This window comes from Lentinus tigrinus (assembly GCF_003813185.1).
Source record: "Lentinus tigrinus ALCF2SS1-7 unplaced genomic scaffold L226scaffold_37, whole genome shotgun sequence".
NCBI lineage: Eukaryota > Fungi > Basidiomycota > Agaricomycetes > Polyporales > Polyporaceae > Lentinus > Lentinus tigrinus.
In genome coordinates, this window is record NW_027137946.1 from 1 (window position 1) to 27,510 (window position 27,510).

The 27,510-nt window shown below is 54.6% G+C and overlaps 13 protein-coding genes across 13 annotated transcripts; 4 read left to right on the forward strand and 9 right to left on the reverse strand.

The window, feature by feature from the left end:
- Positions 1–1,552: 1,552 nt before the first annotated feature.
- On the forward strand, positions 1,553–2,532 carry L226DRAFT_470194 (uncharacterized protein; the record flags this gene model as incomplete). Its single annotated transcript, XM_067676288.1, has 2 exons — positions 1,553–1,690; positions 1,747–2,532. The coding sequence occupies 2 exons, from the start codon at positions 1,553–1,555 to the stop codon at positions 2,530–2,532; spliced, it is 924 nt and encodes a 307-aa protein (XP_067530960.1).
- A 267-nt stretch (positions 2,533–2,799) lies between these two features.
- L226DRAFT_226930 (uncharacterized protein) lies at positions 2,800–3,851 on the reverse strand. The gene is made up of 4 exons (XM_067673048.1): positions 3,543–3,851; positions 3,414–3,494; positions 3,303–3,346; positions 2,800–3,242 (listed from the first exon to the last, which is right to left on the reverse strand). The coding sequence occupies exons 1-4, from the start codon at positions 3,713–3,715 to the stop codon at positions 3,067–3,069; spliced, it is 474 nt and encodes a 157-aa protein (XP_067530961.1). The 5' UTR covers positions 3,716–3,851; the 3' UTR covers positions 2,800–3,066.
- On the reverse strand, positions 3,558–4,426 carry L226DRAFT_226939 (uncharacterized protein). The gene is made up of 4 exons (XM_067673049.1): positions 4,316–4,426; positions 4,133–4,257; positions 3,853–4,076; positions 3,558–3,795 (listed from the first exon to the last, which is right to left on the reverse strand). Exons 2-4 carry the CDS (start codon positions 4,254–4,256, stop codon positions 3,715–3,717), a joined length of 429 nt encoding a protein of 142 aa, XP_067530962.1. The 5' UTR covers position 4,257; positions 4,316–4,426; the 3' UTR covers positions 3,558–3,714.
- Positions 4,427–7,232: 2,806 nt separating this feature from the next.
- Positions 7,233–8,025, reverse strand: L226DRAFT_492877 (uncharacterized protein; the record flags this gene model as incomplete). Its single annotated transcript, XM_067677407.1, has 2 exons — positions 7,787–8,025; positions 7,233–7,724 (listed from the first exon to the last, which is right to left on the reverse strand). Coding segments are annotated over exons 1-2 (660 nt in total), but the record flags the coding sequence as incomplete, so codon positions are not given.
- A 573-nt stretch (positions 8,026–8,598) lies between these two features.
- L226DRAFT_226993 (uncharacterized protein) lies at positions 8,599–10,226 on the reverse strand. The gene is made up of 4 exons (XM_067673051.1): positions 10,121–10,226; positions 8,984–10,060; positions 8,670–8,908; positions 8,599–8,613 (listed from the first exon to the last, which is right to left on the reverse strand). The coding sequence occupies exons 2-3, from the start codon at positions 9,910–9,912 to the stop codon at positions 8,794–8,796; spliced, it is 1,044 nt and encodes a 347-aa protein (XP_067530964.1). The 5' UTR covers positions 9,913–10,060; positions 10,121–10,226; the 3' UTR covers positions 8,599–8,613; positions 8,670–8,793.
- Positions 10,227–10,299: 73 nt separating this feature from the next.
- L226DRAFT_574725 (uncharacterized protein) lies at positions 10,300–11,958 on the reverse strand (the record flags this gene model as incomplete). Its single annotated transcript, XM_067685092.1, has 5 exons — positions 10,300–10,422; positions 10,477–10,836; positions 10,888–10,944; positions 11,009–11,050; positions 11,116–11,958. The coding sequence occupies 5 exons, from the start codon at positions 11,956–11,958 to the stop codon at positions 10,300–10,302; spliced, it is 1,425 nt and encodes a 474-aa protein (XP_067530965.1).
- A 339-nt stretch (positions 11,959–12,297) lies between these two features.
- Positions 12,298–13,190, forward strand: L226DRAFT_470235 (uncharacterized protein; the record flags this gene model as incomplete). The annotated part of the gene is made up of 2 exons (XM_067676297.1): positions 12,298–12,450; positions 12,504–13,190. The coding sequence occupies 2 exons, from the start codon at positions 12,298–12,300 to the stop codon at positions 13,188–13,190; spliced, it is 840 nt and encodes a 279-aa protein (XP_067530966.1).
- On the forward strand, positions 12,886–14,539 carry L226DRAFT_227026 (uncharacterized protein). The gene is made up of 3 exons (XM_067673052.1): positions 12,886–13,186; positions 13,245–13,432; positions 13,493–14,539. The coding sequence occupies exons 1-3, from the start codon at positions 13,160–13,162 to the stop codon at positions 14,448–14,450; spliced, it is 1,173 nt and encodes a 390-aa protein (XP_067530967.1). The 5' UTR covers positions 12,886–13,159; the 3' UTR covers positions 14,451–14,539.
- A 1,246-nt stretch (positions 14,540–15,785) lies between these two features.
- On the reverse strand, positions 15,786–16,805 carry L226DRAFT_470105 (uncharacterized protein; the record flags this gene model as incomplete). Its single annotated transcript, XM_067676277.1, has 2 exons — positions 15,786–16,592; positions 16,653–16,805. The coding sequence occupies 2 exons, from the start codon at positions 16,803–16,805 to the stop codon at positions 15,786–15,788; spliced, it is 960 nt and encodes a 319-aa protein (XP_067530968.1).
- A 307-nt stretch (positions 16,806–17,112) lies between these two features.
- On the forward strand, positions 17,113–17,460 carry L226DRAFT_538867 (uncharacterized protein). The gene has a single exon (XM_067681580.1). It carries the CDS (start codon positions 17,127–17,129, stop codon positions 17,283–17,285), a length of 159 nt encoding a protein of 52 aa, XP_067530969.1. The 5' UTR covers positions 17,113–17,126; the 3' UTR covers positions 17,286–17,460.
- Positions 17,461–19,073: 1,613 nt separating this feature from the next.
- On the reverse strand, positions 19,074–19,647 carry L226DRAFT_227095 (uncharacterized protein). The gene is made up of 3 exons (XM_067673053.1): positions 19,506–19,647; positions 19,359–19,451; positions 19,074–19,305 (listed from the first exon to the last, which is right to left on the reverse strand). Exons 1-3 carry the CDS (start codon positions 19,537–19,539, stop codon positions 19,187–19,189), a joined length of 246 nt encoding a protein of 81 aa, XP_067530970.1. The 5' UTR covers positions 19,540–19,647; the 3' UTR covers positions 19,074–19,186.
- A 1,183-nt stretch (positions 19,648–20,830) lies between these two features.
- Positions 20,831–22,033, reverse strand: L226DRAFT_547736 (uncharacterized protein; the record flags this gene model as incomplete). The annotated part of the gene is made up of 7 exons (XM_067682521.1): positions 20,831–20,976; positions 21,034–21,218; positions 21,279–21,340; positions 21,403–21,439; positions 21,503–21,755; positions 21,812–21,854; positions 21,995–22,033. 7 exons carry the CDS (start codon positions 22,031–22,033, stop codon positions 20,831–20,833), a joined length of 765 nt encoding a protein of 254 aa, XP_067530971.1.
- A 3,811-nt stretch (positions 22,034–25,844) lies between these two features.
- L226DRAFT_492889 (uncharacterized protein) lies at positions 25,845–27,288 on the reverse strand. The gene is made up of 4 exons (XM_067677408.1): positions 27,065–27,288; positions 26,344–27,011; positions 26,124–26,290; positions 25,845–26,073 (listed from the first exon to the last, which is right to left on the reverse strand). Exons 1-4 carry the CDS (start codon positions 27,218–27,220, stop codon positions 25,967–25,969), a joined length of 1,098 nt encoding a protein of 365 aa, XP_067530972.1. The 5' UTR covers positions 27,221–27,288; the 3' UTR covers positions 25,845–25,966.
- Positions 27,289–27,510: the final 222 nt, after the last annotated feature.

Genomic DNA, 27,510 nt, shown 5'->3' on the forward strand with positions numbered 1-27,510 from the left:
ACGCAAGGTGCCAGGCCGAGGCACAGGAGCACAGTATGCAACGTGGGCAGTGGCGTTGAGTATAAGAAGGCTGTGGCGGTGCTCACACGCGGCTGGGCACGATTCGAGCACTTGTGCGCAAGGGCTAGCTGCTCGCACACCTGCGAGTCTTCTTGGGCCACCTGGAGCTCAGGCGCACTCTTCTGCGCGCTGTCGTGGCTCTTCGCTCACAACAGTGCACTGTTGTGCCCTTCGGTGCACTTCTTGGCTGGACCGGTTACCAGTCAGAGCACGTGACTCAGTTCCTGTCACGGCCGTGTCGCGGATAAGCCTCTGCTCGTGACATTTTCGGCCGATCTTGAGTTGTGATTCGCTCGCGACACGAAACGTGTCAAGAGCCTTGACTTGTTTGTTGAATGTCACGCTTATTTCCTTTGTCCTGACAGGTTTGCAGTCACGCCTCTGTCATGTTAAGGGACATGAAGATCTATTCAATAGCCTTGTTGCTTTCGAAACAAGTAACCTTTCATTTTGTTGTCATTACACACGACCGGCTACGATTCCCTCGGCAAGATCTGTTATCCCCCTTGTGTTATGTCTGAATAGGAATACGCTCCGGAATTGTAACGTTACCCGACCGTGTCCATTGCTTATCAGACGCTGTGACACGTTCGCGCCCCAAGCTTATCCCATTCAAGTCCCGCCAGGCGACGCTACAAAAAGTCACTTTTATTGTCTCTCGGCATGACAGCTCCGCGACTGTTTATAAGTCCCGCCAATAGATAAATCAGTGACATGTTTGGGCCTGGTAGGGCATCGCGAACAAGTCACAAGCATGTCACGGGTCCCGGATTTTTGGGATGCACGCCGTGAGGGTGTCGACTGTACAGGGCCGAGTAAAGTATTGCGCCCCAGGGCTACCTACAGGAGATCACGAATAAACCGGGCATATTGTACACCCCCCGGTTTAATAAACCGGCAGATTGCAATATGTATTGGGGTCTCTACTAGATGCCCATGTGATATTTACATGCTGAACAAGTTCGCCGAGTGCGCTAGCTAGTCAAGCCGCAAGCGAATATGGCCGCCGCTCGAACAAATTCATGAGGCTCCGAGCAACATTCTCGCTTCCTGCAACGTTGAACGCGCCACAGGTTGTTCATGGAGCTGAAGACGTCCTTGGGATCGATGACTCGGAGATTATGCTGGCATTAAAGGCTTGATCATCGGGAGATGAGTAGTGCCATTGTTTGACTCGATGAAGTGGCCTGGCGAGCAGTATGAATATCTGGACTCTAACGAAGGCCCACAGTATCAAACACAGGTAAGCAATGCATGCCAGCCACAAAAATGTAGCGTCTCCCTACGTTTCTTTCTCCACATTTTCGCTATCTACCGAGGTCTGACTTGACCCACGACTTTGCGCACGCTTTCCTCTGCAATCCCACTGCATCAACACTCACTGCGTTGAGATACCCATCATCCTTCGTCTTACGATTTAGTCGACCTGACGTTTGCTTTGATTTCCACGATGCAAGACGGCGCACAGAGGGAGCGTCGGCGCAAGATAACTATGCTTCCTACAGCATTGAAGTTTGTGGTGGTTCGCATGGATCCGATCTCCATGGTATCGCATTTGGGCTTGGACTCCATTGCGATTTCAGAAGCTACGGCGATGGAACCGAAAAAGTATTTGGTGTACCTGGATACTGTACGTTCGTCCTCCCTTGAGACAGGGTGGTATATACATCGCTAACACTCAAGCAGCCACAGGATCTCCCAATGCCTACGAGCGAGTGGTGTCGCTACTGGGTTCAGCCCGTCGCCACAGTTCTGCGGCCTGCTGTTCCCGAGCAGGGGTTCACCTCAGACATGATCATGCCTATCCATCCCAACACCCGGTATGCCAAAGGAAGGCAGCCTGTGCAGTCTACTCCTCAGTTCCCTTTCCTCAACTGCTATTTCTGGATGAAGAGCCTCATGTCGCTCCGTGTCAAAGTCAAGCGCGGGGCAGATGTCTACGACAACGACAAGGGCGTAACGGTCAGCATTGCGCAGCATGTGAAATTGAGGTCCGCCTGGAATGACGACGTTCTCCGCATGTCCTCTCTCAGACGCGAGGCGGCTCTTGATTCTGGTTCCGCAGCACAAGGTCCGCCGCCAGCTGCGCGTCCTCCAGCTCCAAGACCACATCACACTACCAGCCGCTCCACTTCATCTTCGACACCCTCGAGCCCCCCAGCTCTTCGTGAGTATGTCGACGACAGCAGCTCGGAGGATAATGATCAGGATTCCACATTCGATTTGAAGTCAGACCGGAGCGACAGTCCCACTAGCACCTCGGATGATGGTGGTGTAGAACCGATGTTTCCCCCCGTTCCACCGCTTCTAGAGAAGGTGATCGACATGGACCTGTTTGGGTGGGCTCACGACCCGAAAGTCCCATTTATTCCTCTCGTCGACTTGTGGTTAGATCTCGAAGATCATCTCTCTTCCGACAATATACCAAGTCCCACCGAGCTTTGGAAGGAACAGGAGACGATCGGAGCGTAAGTGTTCCTACGATTCTGCTTGAGAGTGTTGCTCATGCATAGCACAGGATAATCGAAAGAGCAATGAAGAGACGCGCTGCCGCCAAGCTGTCTTCGCAAGCACCACCTGCGGCGCGAGAAGATTCGTTGCCTGCGGGACATCTCGAAGGTCAATCGCCACCTGAGAAAGAGTCGCATGCGGTCACATCTACGGGCCATGTAGCGATGTTTGATTACTCGCCGACTGGAAGACGGTCCCCTGTCAATATCCACAAATGCGAGGAAAAGGCGAGGCGCGGCCCCCTACCTTCTCGCCCACGAGAATTGCCTCCGCCCACCCGTGAACCTCGTAGGCCGTCGGCACATGTAGGAACCCCACCCCGAGTGAGTATTTCTGGAGGTCCAAATAGCGGGGCTACTCGCAGATCCCGCACAATTGGAGTTCATAACGCGAGTCGCGGCGGACACAAGGAGTCGGAAGCGAAGGGCGGTCCTAATCGACCGGCCACTTTTGCGAGTCTATTCAAGGCGGTGGGGCCTGTAGGAAACCGAGTCGCTACGTGGACACTCCGTGCGTCGTCGTCGAAGATGGAAGGTCCTCGGAATACGGATGGCCAAGGTGAATACGTCCTCCTTTACGGCATGTGTCCTCCAGCTCACGAGTGTACCGAGATGTACCAGAAAGCGTTGGGTCTATTAGACCCCGAACGAGACGATGAGCCGTGGAACTGAGTTCAGATTGAGGTCTCGATGAGTAAGTGTCTCAATGCCGACGCTAGATGCTGTACATATCTTTTGTGCGCTCTTCCTTCCCTACTCTTGCCGCTCTGTCAGTGCTATTGTCGTGACACATCTCGTTAATGATGGAATGTACAACATTTGCATATAATCCACGATACGCGCCTGTTGTCAGGTTGTGGAACGTCGTCCCTACGCCCCCTAGTTGCGGGGATAGGAGTTACACGCGACTTGGTGATGCGATTCCTGTTCCCTTGGTTAGTCTCTGCAAATTGTCGCCGCGCATTGTCTTGCCTGTGGCTCAATGCTCGGCCGAACCATATGCATGATTGCATAGCGTTGTGCGCGGGAAGAGCTCCTTCCATGTCCGGACTCCATGTAAGAATAGCAGCGCGACAATCGACAACGATAGAGGGACATGCATAGGCAGGTGAAATCCAATATATCGTACAAGGCCGGAGTCGCATCACCCATCGAACATCGTCCCGTCCATGCGCACGCCCATAGTCTGCTTAATATCCATGCCGAGCAACTTCATCTTCCCCGCCTGTAGCAAGGACAATGTCAGCATCCATTCACCCTTCGGGCAGCGCGGGATACGCACCTGTATCCGCTCGTTCTGCACCCTCCGCAGCTCCATGAGCTGCTCCTTGCTCATATACGTGTCCTGCTCGACTGGGCGGCGTTTGTGGCTGCTTGCGAGCGCCCGCATGTCCGCGGCTGGGTCGTACGAGTCGTCGGTGGGTGGGAGGTACTCGCCTGCACGGAGGGCAGCCATGCGGCGTTCGTACTCTTCCATGTGGTAGAACTTCTCATGGGGCAGCGTTGCTGGAGGCTGCGTCGGAAAGTGTTCTAAAGAGGATAGAAGAGGGTGTTCGACATACCAGTGTTGTAATCCTCCACAAACCGCGCAAACTCTTTCTTCGTCTGGTCCTTCGTAATCGTCTCAGGGTTGATCTTCCGCTCCTCGACCAGCCATGCGCGGAACTCCTGTTCCTTGTTGTACATACTGAACCGCGCGTGAGTTGGATGAGTTGAATGAGAAGTCGGAAACTGATGGGACGTACTCAGTCTCGTTGATGATACCGTACTTCCCCCATTGGTGGTGGCCGACAGCACCACTTTTGTGCTTCTGCGTGCCGGATTGCAATGTCAGAACATGTGGCGCAACACACTACGCTGCACACACCTTCTTATCCTTCTTGCTTTTCTTTTTCTCCTTCTTGTCCCTGCTCCTGCTCCGCCGCTTCTTCTGCTTGTCCTTCTTCCGCTTATGCCGCCTATGTTCGGACGAACTCGAGGACGCACTGGACACTGACCGAGACCGCGACCTCGAACGCTTCCTCTTCTCCCGCGAGCGATCCCGCCTCCGACTTCTGCTCCTGCTGCGGTCTTCGTCTCTCGAGCGCGAGCGTGACGTCGACCTCCCGCGTCTCCGTTCTGAGCGGTCTGGCTTGTCCTTCCTTCCTGAACGTGAGCTTGACCGCGAGTATGATGGAGAGCGACGCCGTCGCGGACTGCGTGAGCGTCGTCGGGGCGATCTTGAGCGAGAACGATCTCGTCGGCGTGCGTAGTCGTCAGGCGAGCGCGAGCGAGACCTTCGGCGGTCGTCGCGCCCCGAACGATCGTAACCCCTCGCCCTGTCTCTGTCCATGGTAGGGTTTCCAATCGTGCAACTAAACAATTAAGAGCAAGGAGTAGTCGTTTAGCGTTGGTCGATGGTGGTGGTGGGTGGAGGAGGGTGAGAGCTCGTAGGCGCCATAGCGAGCTCAGCGTTCACCACAACCACGACGACCCGGATTCCGACCTTCACCAACCGACTCCAACCACCAACCCGTCTGTCCTCACTACAAACTGCCATAACATAGCAAACATTGCCTACACTCTAGCATACTCTAGGGGCTGGAACTTCTCTGAATCCTTTCCACCGTGTCGTCTTTGCTGCCTCAGTTGATTGCGATACGTCCCCTACTCCTGCCCGCACGTCGAGAATATTTTGAGGCCTGTGCAAGTGGTGCTTCTCGGAGCAAGAGGATTTTTTTGGGAGTCAAGTTGGGCTGACTGGCACCGTGAGTTTACCGTACCTCCTGCGTGTCTTACGTCGGTGCTGAAAGATAGTAACAAGCTTATAGCATTCACCAGACACACTTACTCAATGACAAGGCGTGTGTGTTCTGATCAAGCCCCACGCTATGTGGACAACAACCTCACCTACGGCTAGACTTGGTCTGTGAATGGGTAAACACTCGGTCGACATGATCCCCTCCCACTCATCAGCAAGGAGCTCTCTTCAACCTGCTCACGTCGCTGCGCTTTGTACGCCCTGCGTCCATCAAGATGGCTGGTCAGTCTTGGTCATAGCAAAGCACCTATCTTCCCCGATATCCTCGACCTCAGGAGGCTACCGGTTTTCTGCCGAAGTCGACTGCGAGGGGCTCTGTTCAGATACCCATGTACCATTGTCGATCTGCACACTCAAATCCCGTTACATTGCGGCATACCGTATCGGTGTCATCGATGCGAACTCTCCACTGGCGGCGCCGACCAGGATCTCGGGACATAGGCTGGGCCCCGCTCGCGACGGAGCTGCTACCATGCGATGACTACTTTAGACACTGCCTCTCACCAGTCCTCTTTCACCCGGACACGCTGCAGACTTTTCAGGCGGTGTTATCGAAACCAGTCTTCTCGGGCGACACATTATCAATGTGGCGGCAGTGCCAGGCCAACGTGCGGATGTACGGTTTTCCTATTCTTGACAGTCACCCGGTGCGTCACTCTACAGTCGCCTCCTGACAACGTTCACCCTGTTGACAATTCACATAGTACACGGACGTGAAGTCGATGCACCGATCATCAGGAGGCAGTCCGATCGCGGCGACTGCGGTGCCAGCGCGCATTCGGTTCTCGCCCCCCCGCTATCAAGGCGCATGGAAGTAGGCATGATACTCCACGCCTCCCACAGCGCCGGGGAGCACTTCCGTCCCTTGTGCCTCAGCGGCACGCCGGTAACACCTTCCCACTTCTCTTGATTCGGGTGCACTGGCAACATGCGCCTGTTGCGTCTCACACCGGTGCGCTGTCTGGCTTCGTGATTGCATTACTGAGTGCCTGCAATTCTCTCAGGCGTGTCTTACCGACAGTGGTTGTAGTCGCGATGGCGCCGTAGAGACTCGGTCGTCAACGTCGCTCTTCCTCGTGCCATTCTTGCGCCGCCGTCGTCTGACGATCAACTGGTGCACCAGAGAACTAGGGATGCGCTAGACGACGTCTTCGGCGACGGGTGAGGTGAGGCTGAGTCGGCTGTGGCGTAGACGGATTTTCCGGAGGGACGAGGTAGCGTTCGAGAATTCTGGGACCCCGTCAGTCAACCATGATCCCCCTGGTATTGAATATTCGAGCGAAGGTAATAGTGATACAAGTACTAAGTACGAATACCACGGAAACACAAAGTGTATCGCTCGCCGGCAGGCCTCGTGCTAAACAATGCTATATGGCTTGAGCTAAAGTTCGACCAGGGTCTGCTCAGGGTCTATATCCATGGGTGCATGTGCTCCGAGATCTTCAGGTTGCTCGGCAATGTCGTTGGTATCCTCCGGTAGGAAAGAAATGGGATGTTCTTGGTCCTCGCTATGAGTGTGAGCGGATAGAGGGGGAGCCGGAGCTGCGAGAACTGCAGCTGCTTTCCGCTCAAGCGCTTTCGTGATTATCCTAGCGGTCGGTAAGAACAAGTGATAGTAGAACTGGGATGACTCACGAATGTATAGCGGCCTCTTCCTGCTTCAATTCGCAAGGGTCGGGTATTGTCTCCGATGTAAGATGACTGTCTAGCTCAAACCAGACGTTCACGAGAGGCAGGAACTTAAATGTAGAGTCCGGCTCCCACCCGAACATATTCAAGGAAAACAATGCCTGCACGGACGCCACAACGTCGGGAGTGCAAGAATTGGGGTCGGCATCGCTGACGCCGACCGACATCGGTCTGGGGTGTTGGCCAGCCGCAGTGCCACTGTTCACAGAGATGCCGGATGGGGTGCCGGACGAGGGAGCCGTGAGGAGTGCGTTCAAGGACGAGTGCGACGAAGTGTCTCGGGAAACAACCGACGCCTCCGTGGGCGGTAGTGCTGTCTCATACTTATCCCTGAAAGCATCAATGCGTTCCAGATCTACCATCCACGCCTTCGTCAGGGCGAACCACTTTCGTGAACTAAGCGCCACGGCGTTGGACTCGTCGTACCCTTCAGGTCTGATCTTCACCCTCACAGTCATCCTGCTTTCAATCCAGAAGAAGCAGTTGTCGAATGGGAAGGGGGTGTTAGCGGTTATGGGAGTACGGCCTTTGGCATATCGTGTGTTCGGAGCAATTGGCATTACCATGTCAGAAGCGATACCGTGCGACGGCTCGTCGGGACGTAGTGGCGTTGCTACTGGCAGGACAGTGAAACGACACCACGGGCTCTTTGGTCCAGGGAGATCCTGAGGCCTCAATGGGTTCAGAAGAGAGTCCGATGGCAGACCGAAACTAGTAGACCACTTACGAGCTCGAGGTATACTAAGTACTTCTTCGTATTCAGTGAATAGGCCTCCAAAATGGCTTCTTCATCGTCCAAGTTGAGCTGTTGGACCATTTCCACCGGATCCATCTGGATAACGGCGAAGCGATCTGGTCTCGGGAAGGGGAGTTTCAGCTGTGAATATGGTCCCATCTGCGTGTCGTGAGGGAATGACGAGAGGATCACAGTGGCGCGAATTGCTGTTGCTGAGAGAACAACGAATAGGTTCTAAAGCGGGGTGGCAGGTTATGTACATGGTCGTCGTGGAGAGGAAGTGACCGGGGACCAACCTGAAGTACAGCTTTGCCGCTGCCATGTTTGGTCATATTTGCACTCAGGCGGCGCAGGAGGCAAACGTGCCCAACAACCACAAGGAGAACTGAGTACAAAGACACCATATGATCACTTAGACTATCGTCTCATCAAGCCTACTCACAAGTTCCTTCGTCGTTATACTCTGGTTCACGTTCAGACTTAGGTATACCGCCGATCTCTCAGCTTCAACAGAAGGGCCCTTTCTTGCGTCTTCATGACGACGCCTCATTTACCCCTTGTCGGTGCACTAGCATCCATGTGTAGACGAATCCCGTTCTAGCACGATGGTACATCTTTGGTGACAGTGTCCATGTCGCAGCATCCGCCCATAACATCAGTGTGAGCGACCGCATCGTCTTCTAGAATTCCCAGCATAAGAGCAGTGCGCAAATGACCATCAAAAATGGGCAGCGGCAAAAGCGTGGAGCCCCTTCACGTTCTGAGTGTTCGTACGAGCCGCTTCAGCGGTCGGTCGGAGTGCTCGAGACCTTGCAGCTCTAAAGGAGCTCGTTAGCCTCATATCGGTTGGAACTCGCGGTATAATGGCACGAACCCTTCCGCTTTCGACCTCGTTTGGATCAATGATCGATGCGCTCGGCAAGTCACATTTAGGCGTTGTGGTGACATGAGTATCTTGGAATGAGGACGAGCCCGCGGAATCAGAGTCGCACTGAATGTCAGACCCCGGGCCAGCCATCGACGCCACTGGTAATGCATCCACCTGATCGTCGGCTTTCGCATGTACCAGGCAGGAGTGCAGGTCGATGGCGCGACCCGCTCTCTTCTGACGTTCTAATGACCTCTTGATGATTATGTACGGGAAGACTCTGAGTCTGCGGTATCATGAACATGAATTGTTTCACTCACGACTTGATGGCTGCTTCCTCCTCGTAGAACTCGAGCGGACTGGGTATGTCCCCTTCCTCCAAGTGATCTTTTAGCTCGAACCAAACGTCCACGAGAGGAAGGAACAAGACACTGGGATCAGGGTCCCATCCGAACAGGTTGTAGTCCCGCAGATCATCGACGGAAGACGAGGCGCTGTGGCTCCTATAGTCCTCGGCGGATTCGTCCTCGGAATCAGAGATGGAAGGAGAGGGAAGAGACTCGTCTGAGAATGAGGGTGATCGGAGAGAGGAGTGGGAGCCCTCTACAATAACACGATTCTCCACTATGGAGTCTCCTGCTTCTGGACTGACTGCAGGGTGCGTGGCGTTATACTCCGTGGCGATCTCCATCATGCGGGAGTTCTCGAAATCGAAACTCGAGAGCAGATTGCAATGGTCTTTGATAGTCAGCCTGATGGCTTGCGAGTCGTCATACCCCTCCTTCCGGACCTTCACACGGAACCGGGTAGAACTACAAGCCCAGAAGAAGCAATTTCTGAATGGGAAGGGGTCCTGTGGCGAAAGCGTGGGGCGGCCCTTCAGGTACTGAGTGTTCGGTGACATAGGCATGACCATGTCTGGAGCGAGGCCATTCACCGGGTCGGCTGGCCGAAGCGTCGAGGCTACGGGCCATGCGCCATACCGGCACCAAAGACTCGTGGGAGCTGGAAGGTCTGTGGGCTTGAAAACGACGTCAGTGAGTAGCCTTACGGGCCATGTGCAAGAACGTAACCAGGCCAAATACATCAGATATTTCTTCGGCTCCATTGCTTGAGCCTCTGCCAAGGCCTCCGGATCGTCGAGGAACGTCACCATCGCGGCAGGATCCATACGCACCACGACGAATTGCGAAGGCATGGGGAAGGGTAGATTAAATGGAACGTCATCGTAGCTGGGTATTTGGAGCATTGGGGGTTCGTCTTCAGGCGGACAGTGTGGGGTGGCGGTGAGTACCGACTGTAGAATGCGTGCTATGATCTGAATTTGTCCTCAGCCTTGACAGCTCGGGTTTCACGAGGCCGATGCGAGTACAGGGAACGGACGGAGTGAAAGCAATCTGAAGTACTTGAATAAGTGAGCAATGACATTGAATATAAGTTGACAACGGATGCGAAACCAGATGTAAGCGCGGTGCCATACAAGCGTCCTGTCAGGAATAGGTCCGTCGTATCCCGGGACGGGGAAAGGAAGATGGCGACTGACGGGCTTGCGTGAGAATGACAAGAAGAATAGATGGGTACATGACGCACTATATGCATCGCGCCCCGTCGGTACGACCATTATCTTGGGCGCTGCTCAGTTCCGAGACGGTCGATGTTGCCCCGCGCCCCTCGCCGCCGCCTTCTCCCGAAGAACCTGCGCGTATGACGGTGGTTGCGAAGGCGGCGCGGCCGATCTGCTCTGTGCAGCCTGTGGTATCTGCAGAAATGGTGTAAAAACTCGTAATGCGATGAAGAGAGAGAAGATACTCACGGGGCCGGTAGATCCGGAAGCAGTTGCAGAAGGCGGCCTCGAACTGGATGGCACGGCGCTGCCATTTCCGACTCGGACCGGAGGCGCACTGGTGTGGACGCCAGGCTGAGCGCCTTGCGGCGCGGATGGCCTAGGACTAGAGCTCGTGACAGGGAGACGGGGTGAGGGTCCAGTCCGAGAGGTCGAGGGCGGTTGCGCGGTGGGTCGTGCGCTTCCATTACTCGCGGGCTCGGCTGGCTTCGGCCCGGCCGTGGTGTTTTGTTGGAACGTTGTTCCGGCGGCCTGCGCGAAACTCATGGTCGGGTTTGAAGTGCCCGGCGTCCATGCGCGTGAACTGAGTCCTGGAGGACTCCGTGCAGTCTGTTTGCAATATTAGTGATAGGGTACATTTTTACGGCACTAAATGCTCACAGGAGAGCCCGCGGGAGGGGACCGTGCAGTGGGCGTTGCATTTTGCGTTCGTGCTGGCTGTATATACGGGATGCAAATCAGGCCACGAGGGCGACAGTACGATAAGCTAGGCTCGACTAACGGAGGTTGTTGTGCTGTACTTGAGAACCTTGTCACGGAAATTCTTGGGGTGCCGCACAACGATTGTCAATCGCGACGCGCGAAGCAATTTTGATAACCACCACTCACCTTGTAGTCTTCCCTATACCTGTACAGGCGCTGCGGGTCTCTATCGCAGTCCGCAAGCCATTGGTCCCATTTCTCCTCTATGATCTCGAGCAACTTAATACGGGTCGCGTGATCAATTGTGAAAGTCGACTGGGAGTCCCGATCGCTGCGATTGGCGTTCAGCCACCGACCCGTGGTCTTCCTCGTGGACGTGAACTGGCGGGCGATGAGCCATCCATGAAGGTTATCCGCGTCCTTCCTGGAGTGTGACCACTCTGGGGAGGTGTGTAGGTGAAAAACGCCCGCTTCGTCCTCCTCGATTGTGCTGTGAGGGTATACCGCGATGCAGAATATTTGAAGGACGAGTGGAAGAGAGCTCCGGAGATGATAGTCGCCTTCGTATGTTGCCAGGAGAAGGACGACAGTCTCCTCCTTTCCGTCCTTAGACTCGATTGGTCGGCGCTCAAGCACCACAGCTGGGCGTCCGCCTCGACCATTGTCCACCCATATGCGTGACCCAGTGCTGAGGTTTGACCCTCTACGAGAGGATGGCTGACGAGCCCTGTTGTTGAGGACGTGGTCATAGATGGGGACGTGGACAGAATCCTGAATGCCGATGATGTCTCCAGGACCGTATGAGTGGGAGTCTGTCTTGGGAAAGTGTTCTTTGTCTATGAGGGCGTCGCAGCGCGGACAGTTGCCCATGCTAATGAGGTTGGAAGAATGGATCACTGGAGAGAGTGAAGTGTAGTCGACAGCTGGCTCCAGACGGCAGGAGAGAAGGTCGAGGGCTCGTCCGTCGCGCCAACGGGGACGGTGCAAGAGACAAAGAATGCCGTAATAGTAGGGCGAAGAAGCAGACATGAACGCCGGATTTTCTCATGTCAGACATGATCGCACTCGAGGCCCCGGGGTCGAGTCAGCTGGGGGTCAAGTATTCTGCCCAAACCATAAACATTGGGGATTCTGATCAGAGTCAAGATGAGTGTCAGTTGCATGACTTACAATGAGATCCTGTCCTGGCAGCCACCGTGTCACCAGGCAAGCCGCGCAGAACAACGTGTCAGGCCGCTTTTGGATATCCCAACACAGGTTTCGGCATTTGCCGGGGTAGCCAAGAACCTGCAGCTGCGGGAGCCACCGGCTTGACTCCCAACCACCACCACCGCCGATTCACCTGCCTTCTGGTTTTGACTCTCTGAGATGTCGAAGAAGGCTTCTGCGTTTCCGAAAGCCAGACGGTTCGCTGTGGTCCGCATGGATCCAGTCGCAATGGTGGAACATCTCCAGGATCCACTAGCTACGAACGCGGCTAGGGCGATGCGTCCAAAGAAGTACCTCGTATACTTGGAATTTGTAAGCATTATGAGCTTGCACTTCGCTCATCTGGCTAATGAATATCCTCACAGCCCCAGGATCTCCCTATGCCGGACAGCTCATACTGTCGATATCGTGTCAACGCCGTTGCCGCGAGGCTACGTCCCCCAGTCCCAGAGAAGGGAATCACAAGAGACATGGTGGTTCCTATCTATCCCAACACTCACCGCGCTAGAGATGATGTGAAGATCGCGTCTACCCCTGTCTTCCCATTTTCAAACTGTTACTTCTGGATCGATGCACGTATGTCGCTTCGTGTTCGCGTTAGTCGCAATCGCGAATACGAAAACGACAGCGCATATCAGCTCGACATCTCGCAGCATGTTGCTCTCTCTGATGCTTTCGAGCACGACTTTGCTCGCATCAACCAGTTCTGGCGAGAGAGACCTACTGCCTACGTTGAGGGGCTGGAAGCCCATATGGATGGCGTCTTCTCCACAGCACTCTCTTCTCTGGATACAGACGAGTTTGCTTTTGAAGACGACCACATGTCTTCTGACTCTAGTCTTGAACCGGATCCTTTGCTCAACGCCACACCTCCTATTCCTCCCTCCATCACAGATATTCTCTCGATGAACGTCTTCGGATGGGACGACGATCCCAGCTTCCAGTTCATTCCGCTCGTTGACCTGTGGCTGGACCTCAAGGAGCACCTCTCCGAGGACTCGATACCAAACCCGGTAGGTCTATGGAAAGAACAGGAGTGGGTTGGCGTGTGAGTCTCGTCTCATTCTTGCACAAGCATGTACTCATTTTCATGTAGGATCATCAAGGACTCGCTCGAGCGGCGCAAGAGAACGCAGCTGCAGCGTAGTCTTTCCGCATGGGATCGCGCCAACTATAGCCTCCCGGTTAGTGATCCGAGTATCTCCGAACATGCTAGGAATAGGAAGCCACGGTCGAGAGGTCGCGATGGGGATCGCGCGCAGCAACAGAGATCGTCCGTAGCAGCCAACCCGAGGTACGAAATTGGCATTTTGACTTGATTCTTCATTGTGGCTCACTGGTAGCCCATTAACAGTACAACGACACGACCGGGACCAGTGCCACAACGACGGCCACCGACTACCCTTACGCTCGACTACCGCAGCTGGTCGGGTGACATCCGATACGAGGAGCCAGTGTTCCCACTTACTCCGCACCTTGAGAAGTTATCGCAGGCTGAGAAAGATGATCCCTTGCCGCAAAGTGCCCCCAAAGCTCTTGCGCAACCTGTCCCGACGTATTGCCCCTTGGGTGATGCCCATGCCACCCCTACGACGCCGCCACCTTCATACGCCAGCCTGTTCAAGAATGCCGGTGTGCCCGCACCGCGTCCTACTCAAGGTTCTAGGGCAGCAGTGTGGCCGTCGCGACATCCTTCCCCCGTACTACGGATAGCAGTAGCCTTGGATTCGCAACATTCACGAGGTCCTGCAGCTGCGTCTCTCAGGCCGATTGAGCTGCGAGCAGCGGAGGAAGCTCGCCGAATCCAGCAAAACTATCGCATCCTGCAGCTGCGGGCGCGTGGTCCCGACTCTTCGCCGCGCGTTCCTACGAGCTCAAGCTCGCAGTCGTCCTCAAACAGGCTCGTGCTAGTTCACTCATACTCGTATTCCGTCGTGCAGACCGTGCAGGGCCACGGGCGATCGCGCGACCGCGGTCCTACGACGAGCCCGGAGGAGGGCTGGCTGCCTGTAAAGGAGCGCGTTGTCCCGAGTCGTGCTGATCCGAGCCGCACAGGTCCTGCGGAGGCGTCTTCGCGCGTACTGCAAGCAGATGCGACGCAGCTGAGGCGCGAGATGAGGCAGCTGGACGTACGGCTGCAGACTGCGGCGGCACGCACCAAGCAGCACCTAAAGCTTGAGCAGCCGGGCCATAGGAGCCGTTCCGAAGGTCTGCGCGTCGACTCCGAGCGTGGCCCTACGCCTAGCGGGAAGGACGTGGCCTCCTCTAATGCGAATCCCCGGCGTCGTGGACCTGTCGTGGATCCCTGGTGAGCCGTCTTTGCGTCTGAGATTATTCTCTATCTTTGTATATCCCCCCGGATTGTCATACCCCGTACTGTAGTTCACGTCGTTATGCTATCTACGTTCGGTTTGTTGCTATGGCATGTTATTATCATTCATCAACTTGATGTATGATCACCAAAAGGCTTATTCCTACATCCTCGGAGGATGCAAAGCCGTACGAACCGCCGCATGCCACAACAAAGTCTCGCTCATGCTGCTCGCGGTACTAAGCCCTTCTTATCCCCTGACTTGTCCGACCGTCGTCGCCACCCCCGCATCGCCATTTCTACCCGTGTTCGTGTTCGCTGTACCTGCAATGGTTTGATGCGCACTCGTAAGGTGTCGTCGTCGGATGCGCGTTCTCGGTAATGGGACGAGGAAGAAGATAGGAATATACATAGGGAAACGATACCGATACATAAGGGTGCTACACTAAGATTTGCCGCGAGGGCGAAGCACTAGACACCGGAAGAGGCGTCCGATGTCAAGGTGGCCGCAACGAACGTCTCATGCCGGCAGAGACACTGTGTGCCTCAATGCACTTCTCCGATCCTGCCGCTATGATGCCAGAAGTATTCGACCTTGGTACGCAGCTGGTGGATTATTGTCGAAGCGCGGCTACGACCTGTCAGTGTGGATATGAGCGCATGTTTAGCTGCCGAGCGCAAAAAGACGAGTGGAGATACGTACGACGTGGTGGCATAGTAGGTTGCAACTTAGATGTGACATTTGCCAATTTGGCGCGTAATTTGGAGGACGGCGGGGCAACTGACGGCACTGCTGGGCTTCCGGCGCTGATCCTCGAAGACGACAAGGGGCTCGGTGATGGAGGAGGCACAGCCGGTCCCGCGAAGCGGAGTCTAGGAGAACGGGTAGGCGATGCGGAATGTGGTGTGAGGCTGTTCGAAGCGGATGCTGGTGATGGAGTAGGTTCATCACCAGCCTCGGGAAGAGGAAACCGCACGTCGCCAGGGAGAGGATACGATGGGAACGGGTCATATCCCGTAGTAAGTCGAGGAGGCATCGATGGTGTATCGTCGGGGTTCGACTCGGGGATATCTAGCACTGGGAATGGTGGACCGCAGGAGGAAAAGGAAGAGACATACTGAGATTGGAGATCGCGCCACAGGCCGGTGATCACATCGACCAAGTGGTTGTCGTCCGCAAGTTCCTCAGGCTCCGCAGGCAGCTCAGTATCACCGACAGGATGCTCGGCCTTGATCTGCTCGGGAGACTTTTGTGTTGACGCCAACCTCACAAGTCCGCGCGTAATCAACCTATGACTGGTGTGAGACGCGGAGTACTGAATTCAGATGGAACAACTTACGCGTCGATCTGCTCAAACTCCTTTTTGAGCTCAACAGGGCTAGTGATATCGTCTTCCGTGAAGTGCTTGTCGATGTCGAGCCAAGCATCGACCAGAGGGATCCTGGCAGTGTTCGGGTCTGGGTCCCAGCCGAAGAGGTCGATCCCAGAGTCTCTTGATGTAACTGGAGTGATTGTCGACTGCTTCTGGGCATCGTGCGAGCCTGATGCGTCCTTGGACGAGCTACTAAGCCTCGGCTGAGACTTGTCGTCGCCATGGCTAGGAGGCCCAGACTTGCGCAGACCCCGCTGCGTAACGAGGCGACGATAGATGTCGGACAGTACGTGGGTGGGATCACCGTCCTGCGCAGATGCTTCCACGGGCAGCCCTGTCCCATGGGCATCATCGTCGCATGCGGAAGCAGCAGCGACCTGTTCCGGCTTCTTCTCTTCGGTTGCCGACGATGCCCCATACTTCTCATGAAGGAAGGTTCCTACGCGTTGGGCGTCTGGGAAGAAAGTATCGTTCATCGTGTTATGCTCTTTTGGAGACAGACGGATGGCACCGTCGTGTTCGACGCCGTCCTCATGAACGCGCACACGGACGCTCACGCTATTGAAGATCCAGTGGTAACAGTTCGAGAACGGAAAGGAAGGAGTGGTATGGACAGGGTGGCGGTCTGGGGTGTGGCCTTTGTTTGGCGCGATGGGGACGACCATGTCCGAAGTGATACCCCGCGATTCGTCCGGCGGGCGAAGGGTGGTCCCAATCGGACAGACGTCGTAGCGACACCATCTCATGCCCGGCATAGGAAGTTCTTCAGGCTGGAGGCAACGTGATCAGTGAGGCGCGATTTAGTATGATTCTCAATGTCATATGCGTACCCATTCGAGGAATACCAGGTACTTCTTCCGCGACATGTCTTTGGCCTCTGCAAGGGTCTCCGGGTCGTCCAATCCCAGATCCTTCAGCATCGCCTCTGGATCAGTGCGTATAACCGCATAATGGCTAGGTAGAGGGACTAGACCCCGAAACATTCTGAGAAGTGGTGTGGAGCGGGTTCTGACGTGGCAAGGAGACGAGTATCGACAAGAGATGGAAGACACTCTGGAGGGTTAGAGGGCCTAGTGGGATACGAGAGTAAAAGAGGAGGCAGGAGATGGGGGCGACCGGTAGAGCTTCCGCAGTGTGTGACCCCGTGTAATGTGTTGGTGGTTATTATGCTGTGTGGGTGACTGGCGCCCACCGTGGGTGGGCGCGCTCATCGAAGTCCTTGGGCGCATTTGGGCGCATGGTACCGTTATTCACAGCCTCAGTCCAGACAGTAAACTGAGTACGCTTTTTCCCTGCTACTTAATATGGAGACGTACTATCCAGTCGGGGCGTCCTCCAATGACCGTCACCATCACTCCCCGTCCACCTACCACAGCCGAGCAACCTCAGGCTCAATCCCGACCTACCCCCCGCAGGTCATGCGAAGATTGCAGCAACCCAACCCGTGCTCCATTCAACATTGACCCGGCGAATCGTGGATGGCATGTCGGGGACGTCATCGTTCTTCATGAATCTATCCATGCGCCGATAGACGATATCCTGCCAGATACCCGCCGGCGCAGTGCGTACCACCCGAGTTCTGGTTCGCCATCCGAAGGAGGCAGTACACGCGGAAAGGCACGTCCGGCAATTGTTTGGCGCATACAACCAGGTTGTCCTGTCAATGGGAAGGCTCCTCTTGACGCAGAGAAGACGTGGTACCTGCTGATGGCATCGTATGAGGGGTGCCATAGGTACGACCAACTTCCTACAATCCTAAAAGACCACTTCATTCTCTGCGTATCCCCGCATGACGAGATACGCCCGGGCGACTCACATGTACACACAACTCCAGAGTGGCAGGCCCGTTCCAAATGGCTCGTAGCCATACCCTTCACGTCCGATGGCCATGTCGCTCGAAGATGGGGATGGAAAAATGAGCAACGTGTGCGTCAGGACGATAGAGGATTTCAGCTGGAGCCACATGCGCGCGATCAGCTACGAGATACCATTGAAATCAAGATGAAAGAATGGGTTGCTGCGTGTCTTGCACGGCCAGGATACCTCAAGCAGTGCAAGGATGAATACGAGGTGAGTACCCGAAAGCCACGAGTCGTTACAATCACTCACTTGTTATCAGATATTCAGGAACCCTGAGGAGTGGAAGCCACATCTTGCGGAACAAGCTGATAGAGTGAGTGACCGCTGCGACTCGACGCACTGTCAACGGGCATCGGCTGAATGAAGAGTACCGGCCTCAGGACGCCGAAAACGCTGACACAGAGGAAGCTGCAACTGAAGAAGCCACTGCGCTACAGAGGCAGGTGAGAAACGTCCGATACCGTGTCCACGTGAACTTGAGCAAGGACTCACCGGGCTGAATCCATGGCAACAGACAAGCAGTGGTCCTAACGCCGGCCAGGTTACGAGTAGTACTTCGCCTGATAAGGCCCTCGGTACTCCTCTTCCTTCTGAGCCAACGCTTCCTGGATTGCCGCCTGCGGGAAGCAAGAATGATTCGGTGAGTACGGTCCGCAGCTATTCGAGACTTCGCTCACCTCAGCCGGTCCTGAAAAGGACGGCCCAGGGAATCAGAGCTCTAAAAACTTGCTTCAGGGCAACGGAATCGGCGAGACGGTAAGGAAGTAATCAGGATGTGTCTGTGCATGTCTGACTTTGACTTCGCGATGTCAGAATGCTTCTGACGGTGACACGGCTCCCTGGAGTATAGTGCAGCACGGAAAATCACACAAGAAAAAGCTAAAGAAGACTTCCAAACGTCAGCGCACGATGTCTGGGATGAGTTCACGATTCGCAGAGTTCATGGGCGTTATGAAGGGTCGGCAATCGTAGTTCTCGCAGGTGATTGGCATGGCCGTACCGGAGAAATCCTGTAGTTGCCGAACGTGTACTCGGGACGAGATCACTGTCGGACCCTGAAGTTTGAATGCAGAGACAGCCACCTCAGTCACAGGAAGTGAACGTTGAAAGATCAAGCGGACTGGGTTCGGGAGGAGTTGAGACTCGGAGAACACGGAGGTCCGAGTCAGAGCACGGCGCGAGCGTCTCGTTGCCGACTCGGAACTGCCGGAACTTGCCGGCATGCATGTTGTAGACTTGTACTAGTGATGATTGCACGACGAAAGGACCGAGCCTCCACAAGTCGGGTTCGAGCTCACTTAGAGAACGGTAGGCTGAGACAACTGGAAGTCGAGAACATGTATACAGATCTCAGATATGTCAAGCTGTCGCCTTGCATCCACTACAATCAAGACGGCAAATTGGAATCATGGTACATCTACACGCAGAGCATTTACATGAAGTACGACAACGAAGACACGAGTAGCTAGCATCTGGGTTAACATCTGAGACATCGTTTCCTCCACTACGTTCCAAGCATCCCAAGCATCTGTTGCAACGCGTTTAACGCGCTCGGAGCAGCAGCCTCCTTGGCTTCTGCCTTCGTGGAACCAGTACCTTCATCTCCTACATCGTTGCTCATGTCTGGAGACAAACAAGAATTATTTGCCGTCCTAGGTAGCAAGCTAAATACTTACAGGTCCAGGTCACATGCCACTCGGGTGCATGACGAGGTCCCACCGGTTTCTCTCTCCATGAGAGATGATGGGCCACCCCTTTGACCTGCACGACTGGGGAGAAGCGATGTCAGCCAGTAGGTTGTTTGGCGATGCCAGTATACGAACAGTGGTTGAGCTGTGAGACGTAGGACTGGGACATGGTAGAGGCGGGGTAGATGAGATGGTGTGTGGTTATGTGTCAGTGAAGGATGGGTTGGGCTGTGAGTGGGTTCGATGAGGGAGATGAGAACACTCTCACAAGCTTTATACCATACTCCTGCGCTCCTCCTGGCACAGATAAGAGGTGCGGCGAAGACGACGCCTCCGACTATCGTTCGGATTGCCTCGCGGGGGCGACTTGTGTGGAATAAACAGAACTAAGAATAACACCGTGATGAGTCCGGAGAGCAGGCGAATGAGGTGACCACAGCGTCGTGGTTCCTGGTTGGTGAGAGAACGAGGCATGCGTATGCCGCAGGAGACGGCGGGGGCGGCGACCAGTGAAGTGAAGGCGTCCGTCGCCACACTGCAGAAAGCATAATGGGTGCTCGCCTCTTTCTGCGACTCCGATATGCCCATGCCACGGTATTGACATATTGGCAGTGCCTCTCCTCCTTAGACCCGCTAACAGCCGATGCACTCATCGATGTACCTTGAGCGGTGTCGACCACCAGGCCAGAGGCGAGCACACCGATTCCGTCACATATAGGTAATGAGGCGGCCCGATTGCAGATCATAAAGGACCAGAGGAATTATTATGCACTATAGGAGGCTCGTAAGTACTCCGTTGAAAGTGATCATAGTACACGCACCGCCATACGCCTCATACGCCTAAAGGACTGGTAGACTCGCCTCCCGAGCGATTGGTGGAGAGACATAGGTATTTTCGGACAGTGCAGACGATGAAAAGTCTTCAATTCTGCGCAGCAATACCACTCAGGCGCGTGCGAGGGGCGAGCCCGATGTCAGACTGGAGGGATAGCTCGCCGAGTAGAGCAGGAATCGGGTGAGGAGAACGCCTACGAAGGGGCAACGGGAGTCCTACCGCGACTGACCTCTTGCAGTTCGAGTCGGAGGGGCGCCAGGGCGTAAATTTTTGTTACAACCGAGCACTCGAGCCCGCTGGCTGTCAAAAGCATATTTTTGGGACGGCTAGACGCACCTTATTTACCGTCCCGCACTTCGACAGCAACTCTGTGACAGTGCCGCCTTATTCTCGATCCGCCTCCCCAGCACGGAAGTTACAATTGGCTAATGTGGCGACATCTTCTCAACGACTGGTTGGGTACAATGGCAGCGTGGAGCACGGGAGGCACGCGCCTGCAATGCGAATCTATGGTTTAAACTCTATCTGTGATGCAGATCATTTCAGCATTTGCGGCGCGCGACCAATGGCTCATCGCACCTCTAAACATGTCTCATCTAGTAGTCTCTAGTCCCAAAAACATCGTTCATGCCGATGGCGTCACGGGCGTCGCTGCTCCAGAGGCAGATTGTGATGCGGGGCCGGGTGCCGGTGACGGGATATCTCCCGTAGGGTCCTTCATATAAGCCTTCAGGAAGTTGCGCCAGTTCGCCTTCGATGGAACGAAGTGACCTAATCGGTTCCAAAGGTCAAGCTACTTGCGGCACTCCGCCGAGAAACATGACTCACTCCCGTCATGGTATTCGACGCGCTTGTTTGCAGAGACGTCCACTAGTTTCAGCGAGGTTTCCTTGGGCACGAGGGTGTCGGCGAGTCCGATGATGTGAAGTGTGCGAGTCGAGTAGTTCGGGAGGAACACAGAGTCGCAGAGCGGACTATCCTGCCGGAATCCAGCCGCGCATATGCAGAACTCCCTGAGAGCGATAAGGCCCGGATGTCAGACAATAGTATCAGCGGAAGGCGCGGCTACTCACACAGGAGGATGAGGCGACTTGCCATCAATCAGGAAGGGCGGGAAGACATCAGGCTTCTCCAGCTGTTGAACGACGAGTCAGCGGACAAGGGAGTACCCCAGCTGCAAGTTGGAGTAGCACTTACCAATGCGACTAAGATCGCGGCCATGCCCGCACCCTGACTTGACGAAGACGAGAGTATCAGCGTGAGTGAGCACTAATTTAAGATATGTCGTGTAACCCACCTGAATCCAAAGATTCCATCATAATGGTCTTTGCTGAGGATGTCCCGGAGGTACAGGATCGAATCTTCCAACCCGATGGCCTCGGTTAGGGTCACGTCGGTCTTCCACCAGCCTCGGGGAACGAGCGTAGGATCGGAGTCTGTGGATGCCTCTGGCGCCCCTGAGTCGTTCACAGGTGCTTCCTCTGACGCAGAAGTACCAAATGCCGCTGCGAGATCGGCTGGCGTCAAGAGGTGAGGAGCATCCACGAAAACTGCGGGGTCACCACATGAGCTATAGTAGACTTCCAGTTGTGCTGTGCGATCCCACCGAGATCAATGTCCTTTCCGCAAGCTTTACGGAGTGCTGACATCTATCGTAACAAAATCAACGGTATATCGCGAGCAATCTGATTCGTCGAACTTACCCTTCTGCTGAAGATCAGCGCGTTTTGGGCGTACCTAGCAGGAGATTCAAGTCAATCAAAGCCACACAGTCATCTTAGTATATCACGTTACAGTACCCATGAAGCACAAGCACTTTCTTGACCATGTTTCGTATGTCAGCTTTGAGAGACGGTGAGAGTTAAGTGGCAAAGTCAAAACTTCGGGATTGCGTACCGAGCGCCGATTGCCGGCCGGATATTGGGCGCTTCACAGCTCTGGGTTCTGGACCGAACCATGATGACCTTCCTCCCCCGGGACGACTGCAGACACAAGGCCTAAGCTTCCTGCATACAATTGATCACAAGAAACGTGTACATGTATACCATGAAACTTGAAAGGCCTGAAATCTCCTTGCGCCTTGAAGCCATTCCTGGATCCGAGGCGCCCTCGGTAGGAGGTGCAAGTGTTGCGGAACAACAGGTACTACTGACTTGTGCAAAAGGAGCCAGAGAAACTCACATCAAGTTTACAGGTGAGCTCGTATACTCAGTATGCGTAGCTAACGTCGTGAACTCAGCTCCCCTAGGATCGAATTAAGCGCTGACGCGACCGCGACCGACGCCTGACGTGCTGGATTTGTGAGTGCTCGATATGAAGTATATCTTGTAACAGACTGACATAGTCTCAGGTATGTTCACGTAGTAGTCGAGCTCTCGCCACTGTGTCCTTGTAAACTTGTTACCCAGTGGGTGGCGAAAGGCGCACAACGGCGTGGCGGCCCCAATGCGTGTATCGACGATACGCGACAAATAACACTCTCCAAACACTACCTCCTATTGTCCATTGCGTATCCCAATGCATGCGCTTTGCCGCTTTGTCGGGATACAACCCGTAACCGAGTCCGGCCACAGCGGGACGCAGACATGCCCTATCTATAAGTAGCAGACGCTGTCAGCAACCCCAAATATCCTTCGACCCGAATTGCGTCGACTCTATCTCATCCGACTCATTCTTCCTCCCTCACGTTGAGAATCACCTAGCTTTCTCGTAGCCACCCGTCATGAAGGGCGACCAAGTCCAAACCATTGAGGTGTCGCAGCCGACAGCACACCAGTGCTGGCTACTGCGCACGGTATCATTCAGTTATCCCAGGAAGCACCGTAAGCAGGAACTCATATAATTTTGTCGTAGCCGGCATCTGAACTACTTTTGATAGTACTCTCCCGGAAGCGTGGAATCTCCGTCAAGGAGGTTGTGATTCCCGGCGCGCCGATGAAGCAGTCATCTCCCGGTAAGTAAGTCCGAACGTAGCCATCGCAAATAGTACGCTAATGTACAGTGTGTCTACAGAGATGAAAGTGTAGCCTTCGTGTAAAACTTCACTCCCTCTGGAGGGTGGCTATTGGACCGTAGAGTCGCAGGCTGTGGCGCAAACTAGCTCGGGCCCTCTCAAATAGTGTGTGCGATTCGACCTTATTGCAACTAATCGATGCTCCTCTTTCGGGCTGCCCCGAGCCCACCCGGGATGATGCCAGTGTTCTCTCACCTGATCCCAATAGACGTCTTGCCCTTGTTTAGACAGAACTGCGCCGCTTTCCGCCGTCGACGTGGCGGATGGACCGGAGAGCTTGCTCGGGAGAGAGAAGACGGACTTGGCCCCTACTGCGACCTCAACTTGACTTCAGCTCACAATCGAGAGCAAAACTTCAGTTCATCTTACAGATGATTCATACAACAGCACTATCCGGACCGTAAGCTCCATCAAAAGGCGGGTTCATCCGTGAAGCGGAGGGAGCTGATGTAAGAAGTACAGATTTCCAGCCATTTGTGCGGTCGTTTGCCCGTCATGCCCTACCCGCGCTCCAACCCTACTAGAAGGAGGGACCGTGGTGTTTTGACCGAGCGTCGTACCACGGAGGTAGTGGCGTCGATAGGTGTTCAGTTAGAAGGGAGACTCTCAGCGCATGGCCGGCGAGGTGAACTGTCCATCGAAAGACGGCAAATCGAGCCAACTCGGCAAGTGACAAGGTAGGGAACATCGCAGCACTGGACCCCCCGTGGATCCGCCGGGGCGAGACAAGGGAACGACCATGAGCATTGACGAGCGAATGCTTTAGCCAGAATCTCCACCATCCACTTGAATATGGGAACAAGTCCCTCGCACATGCGTCGCGAGAGAAGATGCGTCGAATAGGCGGCGATGTGCCACACGTGCCATCCGAGATGAGACGTCCAGAGGGCTGGATGTCTGGGAGCCAAGCTTTCGACAACGACGCCAGCAGGCCGTTTCGATGATGTATTCGATTGTACCGTCTTATCTGCGGATCGTGATGCTCTCTGCAGAGCTGCGTTGACGGTGTCGACGTATACTTGCGTCTTGTCCGCAAGTAGCCGCCTAGCCACACCCCGCTTGATGATTCTATCGTCGGTAAGTCACTGGGCGAGTTATAAATGAGGCAGACACACTGTATCATCGTCTCGACTTCGTTCTTCAGTTCATCTGGACTGGGGATCGTATGCGCGGTCAAGTGCTGTTCGATGTCTAGCCAAGCATCCACCAGTGGAATCAAGCCGGTGGTCGGATCGGGAGCGCGTCCGAAGACATCGACGAGTTCGTCGTCAAAAGAAGAAGGAGTCGTAGAGACCATAGTGCTGCTGCTGGAGTCACTGTTTGAACCCGCCTTGGTGGCTGCGTCACGGCTGTCCGGGAGAGTAGAGATCACGACACCTTCCTCCTGAGCATAACGGAGGTACCCAGCCGAGAGAATATGGTTGACGAAGTCCTCGGATGTTATTTGCTTTCCCTGTGAGGCTGCGGTAGGCTCCTCGGAACCCTGTGGGTCAACCGCGAGCGAGCGAGCCGACTCCTCCTCCTGCCACACCTTGTCACAGAAAGCGCCAATACGCTCGTAGTCCTCCTCGAGACTCCTGACCATGGCGATGTACTGTTCAGGATCGACTTTGATAGCTCCGATATGGTCGAACCCAGAATCACTCATACGGATGCGGACGGTGACGTCGATATTGACCCAGTGGAAACAATTCGCGAAAGGGAAGGGTGGCGTAGTATGAATGGGCTTGCGCCCATAGGGATGGGAGCAGTTGGGAGCAATTGGGACGACCATATCTGAAGTGATGCCTTGCTCTGGGATGGCGGTACGAAGTGTGGTGCCGACAAGCTCGACGTTGTATCGGCACCAACGCATTCTTCGAACCGGCAGTTCTTCAGGCTATCAAAATTTGGTATTTAGCTTGAAGAGGCTCTTGCCCGCAGGAAATGAGACGAATGCAGACTCACATGAGACAAGAACGCTAGATACGTCTTCGTTTTGAGATTTTGAGCCTCTGCTAGGGTTCTTTCGTCATCGAGGCCAAGGTCCGCCACCATCGCCACAGGATTCAAACGGATGGCCGCATAGCGACACGGCATTGGTATCATCAACCTGTCACTCATATTAGAAGACGAGAGATTCGCGCGAGGATTGGGGTCGAGCGTCTGGTGAGAAAGTCGATATGAGTAAGACGGTCAGATACTTTGAGGGAAGAGGGAAGGACAGCGAGAGTGCGAGGATGATGGTTGTATGGGGGGAGGAGGGAGTACAATCATTTAGGCGGTTTGCTGACATCTACGCACCGCCCATGACTACTTCAGCGCTGTCTCACGGAGAGGCGCATGCGTACTACCGCTCTTGGAAGCACGGAAGCTGCTGGCATCAGCCCTGGTGAACAGAGACCATGAGGGACCACTTCTTCAAGTTCATGTCCACTGTCGTTAGTTCGCCTGTCGACCCTCAGTTAACTTACTTTCAACTGCCATGCTTGAGCGGGCGTTGAACTGTTGACGTTACTAGAGAGAAGCTCCTAGTCTCGTAAAGGTGAGACTTTAACCAAACAAAACCTTCTATTATGCCAAGATACGACAGTCACAGCAATGTAGTAGTAGTACAAGAAGGGAGCCATGCGATCATGACGATGACGTACCGAGAATCGAGAGTAAGATCCAGAAGCCTTGACTCCAGATGCCAGATGTCCACCAGAGGACGGTACAGGTGATATGAGATGGATAAGAAGATCATTGAGGAGAGAAAGCAGGAAGACATCACGCCTTGGGCCGCCAGCAGATCAGAGCACGCATCTTCCGCAAGATACGTGCAAAGGTCTTCCGGTATGACGCGGAACGTTTCTGTCCATTGCCCAGACCCACTTCTGCAAAGAGCTCAGCTTTATTAGCATGCAACGAAGAAGGGAGAGCTCACCTGGCTTACTTGAGGTGGGGCTACGCTTCTGAAGCTCTGACTGGAGAGCCGCGCCATCCGCAGATACAGGGGAAGACGAAGCAGGATCTATGTGGGGCTGTTGGATTCGCGCTTTACGCTCAGCAGCCTTTCGCTCCGCTATACGTTTGCGCGCGTCGAGGATGATTCTGTTGTCGACGATCAAACATCATGAAACAAGAGATGAAATGTGGGGACGTACAACGCAATCGCATCCCGTTCTTGGAACAGGCCCTGGGGATCCTGTATCGTGTCCTCTCCGACATGCTCAGTGACTTCTAGCCAGAGATCAACGAGTGGAAGCAGCTCGGCGGCATGAGGGTCTACATCGTCGCCAAAGAAGTCAGTAATTGATGTAGAGGACGCCGCGTTTGAATCAAAAGTCGACGAGGCATTATCAGTATCCTGAGCACCCGAGTGAGTCTCTCCTGGAATGCCTCTAAAGTACGGGGATGGTGATGCAGGGTTGCCGGCGTCATCAAGCGTCCCCGCGACATTGCCTGTGGAGTCGGCTGTATGACGTTCCTCCAGGAGGCGAGATATCAGGACCCAATCATTGTTGAACGCTTTCTCCACCGAGCGGAACTGTGGATTGCCAATGCTGATCGCATGGCTATGGTCCCAGCCTCCTTCTACGGCCTTGACGCGCACGACGATCTCATAGTTGATCCAGTGATAGCAGTTTGAGAACGGGAAGGGTGTCGCCGGGTGGACGGGGGATCGCCCGGTTGGATGAGATGTATTAGGATATATAGGTACCGCCATGTCGGAAGTAATGAATCGTTGGGGATCCTCTAACCGCAGTGACGTGGCAATCGGGTTCAGTCCGTAGCGAAACCAGGGCCATCCAGGCATCGGTAGTTCTCGAATCTAGGGCGCGTTCAACCATAATGGAAAAACTGAGATTGGGTTGCGATACGTACTGTGTCAAGGAGAACAAGATATTTCTTCAGAGACATTGTTTCTGCAGCCAACATTGCGACCGGATCCTTGAGATGCTGGACCATCTCGACTGGAAGGAGGCAGATCACAGCATAGTGCCGAGGTAACGGGGCCAGCAACTTGTTGTCGCTCGCCATCTAGGGTGTAGAAGCTGTTTTGTAGTTGAACGGGAGACGTACAAATCACAGCGAGCAAGAACTTGCGCTCCTTTGCCTTCGTGGAAGTTCCAGTCTGAGCCTGCATGTTGAGCCGCAGAAGCCGCGTCACCGAATACTCACATTACGTAATAACGGCTACTTGCCGCAATGTCTAGACCCCGCCCTACACCCATGTGCAATTACTATACCTTACAATGATGTCGCAACATCTTCTCAATATATCCCCCTGCAAGCGTTCTGAGGAGACTCGGGAGCTGGAGAGAACTTGT

Excerpts from the sequence above, each read along its gene's own strand:
- L226DRAFT_226930 (XM_067673048.1), bottom strand. The coding sequence starts at position 3,715 with ATGCGACTCCGGCCTTGTACGATATATTGGATTTCACCTGCCTATGCA. Across the intron at positions 3,347-3,413 it reads GTTCCACAACCTGACAACAG|CACTGACAGAGCGGCAAGAG; the intron begins GCGCGTATCGTG and ends TCACGACAATAG. Across the intron at positions 3,243-3,302 it reads GAAGGAAGAGCGCACAAAAG|TCAGTTCCACGGCTCATCGT; the intron begins ATATGTACAGCA and ends CTCAATCTGAAC.
- L226DRAFT_226939 (XM_067673049.1), bottom strand. The coding sequence starts at position 4,256 with ATGTACAACAAGGAACAGGAGTTCCGCGCATGGCTGGTCGAGGAGCGG. Across the intron at positions 4,077-4,132 it reads TGTGGAGGATTACAACACTG|CAACGCTGCCCCATGAGAAG; the intron begins GTATGTCGAACA and ends CGCAGCCTCCAG. Across the intron at positions 3,796-3,852 it reads TGCAGAACGAGCGGATACAG|GCGGGGAAGATGAAGTTGCT; the intron begins GTGCGTATCCCG and ends TCCTTGCTACAG.
- L226DRAFT_226993 (XM_067673051.1), bottom strand. The coding sequence starts at position 9,912 with ATGCTCCAAATACCCAGCTACGATGACGTTCCATTTAATCTACCCTTC. Across the intron at positions 8,909-8,983 it reads GAGGAAGCAGCCATCAAGTC|AACGTCAGAAGAGAGCGGGT; the intron begins GTGAGTGAAACA and ends AGAGGTCATTAG.
- L226DRAFT_227026 (XM_067673052.1), top strand. The coding sequence starts at position 13,160 with ATGGAAAGAACAGGAGTGGGTTGGCGT. Across the intron at positions 13,187-13,244 it reads GAACAGGAGTGGGTTGGCGT|GACTCGCTCGAGCGGCGCAA; the intron begins GTGAGTCTCGTC and ends AGGATCATCAAG. Across the intron at positions 13,433-13,492 it reads TCCGTAGCAGCCAACCCGAG|TACAACGACACGACCGGGAC; the intron begins GTACGAAATTGG and ends GCCCATTAACAG.
- L226DRAFT_538867 (XM_067681580.1), top strand. The coding sequence starts at position 17,127 with ATGGAGACGTACTATCCAGTCGGGGCGTCCTCCAATGACCGTCACCAT.
- L226DRAFT_227095 (XM_067673053.1), bottom strand. The coding sequence starts at position 19,539 with ATGTCCCAGTCCTACGTCTCACAGCTCAACCACT. Across the intron at positions 19,452-19,505 it reads CGTCTCACAGCTCAACCACT|TCGTGCAGGTCAAAGGGGTG; the intron begins GTTCGTATACTG and ends GCTTCTCCCCAG. Across the intron at positions 19,306-19,358 it reads GTGGCATGTGACCTGGACCT|ACATGAGCAACGATGTAGGA; the intron begins GTAAGTATTTAG and ends GTTTGTCTCCAG.
- L226DRAFT_492889 (XM_067677408.1), bottom strand. The coding sequence starts at position 27,220 with ATGGCGAGCGACAACAAGTTGCTGGCCCCGTTACCTCGGCACTATGCT. Across the intron at positions 27,012-27,064 it reads ATCTTGTTCTCCTTGACACA|ATTCGAGAACTACCGATGCC; the intron begins GTACGTATCGCA and ends AACGCGCCCTAG. Across the intron at positions 26,291-26,343 it reads GAACGGGATGCGATTGCGTT|AATCATCCTCGACGCGCGCA; the intron begins GTACGTCCCCAC and ends CGTCGACAACAG.